This window comes from Anastrepha ludens, chromosome 2, assembly GCF_028408465.1.
Source record: "Anastrepha ludens isolate Willacy chromosome 2, idAnaLude1.1, whole genome shotgun sequence".
Taxonomy (NCBI): domain Eukaryota; kingdom Metazoa; phylum Arthropoda; class Insecta; order Diptera; family Tephritidae; genus Anastrepha; species Anastrepha ludens.
Genome location: NC_071498.1, coordinates 67803212 through 67806335, shown reverse-complemented (window position 1 = coordinate 67806335; position 3124 = coordinate 67803212). Strand labels below are relative to the sequence as shown.

The following is a 3124-nucleotide window of genomic DNA, read 5'->3' as shown; positions in this document are numbered from 1 at the left end:
AGAGTGTCTACAAATTATTAGTAATAAGTGAAATTTTTCAATTGCCGTCCATCGGTGGCGATGTTTGTGGTGAAATTTTCGAATACATGTGCAAATAATTGAGGCCGACTCTTTGTCGGGCTAAGAAAAATGTTGTTAATATATCTCGGTATCGCAATTCGTTAATGGTAAGCGCAATCCCAGATAAATTTTCGAAGAAAAATGGCACTTTTCTTCCGAAAGAGATATTTTCATTGAAAAATTTGGGTAAACGTATTTTAGTATTTTATTGCTTTATACCGTGTCAGTCGGATCTTAATTTTTTGATCCAATGTTTTGTTGCACTCTCTATGCGATTATTACTACCGAAAGCATCCACAGTTTTGCGATTGATTTTTCTTTTAACAGAGTAATCGATTTATTATTCTAAAATTATTTTTATTTTCAAGCAAAATTGTATTTGTTTTAGTAAATTGGAGGTTTCTTCCTAAGAGGGACGTCTTTGCTTCCAAGAGAGACGTAATCGAACTGTGACAGCTGTGAAAAAACGATTTAATATTATAGAATCTGACAAAATACTAATAACTATATTGTAAGTGTATATTCCAAGCCCTCTCTAGTAAAAATGATATTCCACTCAATCCTATTCCGACCCAATATGCTAGCCACACCCATTCGAGCTCTTTCAATGTGAGCATCTCGCTTTTATATTTATTACTGGGGTCTTTAAGATCAATACGTCCTAATTTGACCATCGCAAAGAAAGTTTTTTTATACCAGAAATTTAATAAACCAGATTCTTGTGACCGTAGACAAAAATCGCTCAAAATATCCTTATACATCGAGTTCTCACTTATGGGTAGACTCAGTAGGGAGCCCTTTGTGTAATACAGACTTTCCGATAAACGAAATATTGGATGCACAAAATACTTTTGTCGCTCTTCAATTATTGGCCATGTCATTGTGGCCATAACGTAACCATATTGCGAGTCCAGTTTACGTATATTATCCTGATATTCTTCAAAAGTCTTCACAACCTTGAAAATATGGCTATATTTGTTCCAAAAAGCTTCACCACGATAGAATTTTATCTCAGCTATATCTGCTTCTGCGACTTGTATCTTCAGATTGCGTTCAGCAACTTGTGTGAACTCCTCAATGGGTTTCTCGTGTGGCGGAACTGTGAACCAATTTACCAAATTCGTGGAGAAGAAACTATTTATGGTACCACCTAATGCGAATATTAGCATGAAGAGGATGCGTCGAGAGATGTAGTTGAATTGTATGGAGGAGGACTGGCAAAGAAGACCACGCAGCAAATCCAAATGCCAGGGAATTATAAGAAACCACAGCATTTTACGATCCCAATGAAAACTTCTGAATGTCAGTTTTACTTGAATCACATCAACAACACATAACAACCACACAATGGTAAAGAGCGTAGCTATAACTGGGGGTTCAAATACCATGATAAAAAAGGAGAATATTTCCAAAGTTGGCTCCATCGGCAGCATGGTTAGCCACTGAAAGAACGATACGGGATAGATGTATTCATGTAAATTTGCTTCCTTTTGAGGAGTCGATAAACTCGCACCTACATCAATCGAACCGTTGCGTGCCGCTTGGCGTATTTCCTCCATATAGAGCACACGTTCTGCAGTTGGTTCATAAAGCTCAGGCAACCATAATGAAAACTTATGTCTCCTCGCAAACGTCTTCAGAAAGAAGCCAATGTAGCCTTCCAAAATGAGTGTTTTATTTCTCCTGAACAACATGCTCATCGGCTCAACTTGGTCAACCAATGTACGTAATTTCTTTCCACCCACATCCTTAAGACGATTTGGATAGATGGGAGAGGTGGAGCGCATGTTCCGAGTTTCCAATTCGAAAGAGGGGAATTGGTTGAATGAATGATAGACGTGTGTAGTTGCGAAATCCCGATGTATGAGTATAACGTTTAGAAACTTTAGCTGCTCGCAATTTTTGAAAAATGTCACAATTTCAGATTCGGTACTAGATGCAAGATTTTCGTTGTATATAGCCAAGATACTTCTCGTGCGTATGTGTTGCATATCCATACCAAATTTGAGTAGAAAGTTCTTATTGATAAGACTCTTTATGCATACTACCGCTAATAGGTAGCTGTTGCCAGTGTCGCGTACATACACAGTTTTGCTTTCGTTCAGCTGAAGGACTGGTAACGCGAAATTCAATGGTAACTGCTCGTCCACACAATCCGAGGGCAGGTTTCTTAGCAGGAAAAAGCTATAAATCCTCCTTTCCACTTGAACTCGTTGCAAGAGGTTTTGGAATCCCCGTGTAAAATTGGTAGTGTTCGGTTGTATAACCCCAAAGTTGTTATAATTGATTGGTATAGCAGCCGCGGAAACTTCTAAATACCACGACCAAACGCAGCAAACTAATAGCTGATACAACATTTTGTAGCGAATGCTCCAGAGGTTTTAAATAGCTAGAATTAAGATTATGGTTTGTAGCTTTTATATTAAAATTTGTTGACATGGAAAAATTGTGAGTAACGACATATTTACATTGGTTATTTGCGTAGGTAATTCATTTGACTGTGATAAGTAATAACCTGTGCGGATGATTTGACACATTTTTACACGTGATATGCCGCCTTCAGTTTTTATTTACCTCCACAAACTGCATGATTGGAATTTGTAGCTTTATCTACTTATACAATTGCGTGTGCCCGGGCATACAATTTCTTCAAATTATTTTGCAATTTTTCATTTTTCCTCAAGTTTACTTTTCATATTTGATAAGATGGAGGTGTTGTAATTAATTGCAGGTCAACATTGAAAATTAAACTTCTAGCTAAAACGAAAAACTATGAAACAGAATTTATTACTGCTGACATAACAAAAATACTAGTCCCTATGTGTATAACCTTCAGATTCGTTTTCTGTTGAGCTATCAATGTTTTTTGTTGAATGTGACTTAGTTATTGTATTCATTTATTTATTTATTTAATATTTAAACTTTAAATAAATATAAACTACTTGACCATGCATCTGCGAAGCGTGATAGTTTGTCCGGTTTTATCATCAGAAGAGAGTAATTTTAGCTGTCATGTCACCGGGGATTCGGCAGCAGAATTTTGCATGCTAATTTCACGCATATT

The 3124-nt window shown here is 36.7% G+C and overlaps 1 protein-coding gene across 1 annotated transcript; it reads right to left on the bottom strand.

The window, feature by feature from the left end:
* Positions 1 to 464: 464 nt before the first annotated feature.
* Positions 465 to 2417, bottom strand: LOC128865297 (uncharacterized). The gene has a single exon (XM_054105517.1). It carries the CDS (start codon positions 2415 to 2417, stop codon positions 558 to 560), a length of 1860 nt encoding a protein of 619 aa, XP_053961492.1. The 3' UTR covers positions 465 to 557.
* Between the last annotated feature and the right edge of the window lie 707 nt (positions 2418 to 3124).

Excerpts from the sequence above, each read along its gene's own strand:
- LOC128865297 (XM_054105517.1), bottom strand. The coding sequence starts at position 2,417 with ATGTTGTATCAGCTATTAGTTTGCTGCGTTTGGTCGTGGTATTTAGAA.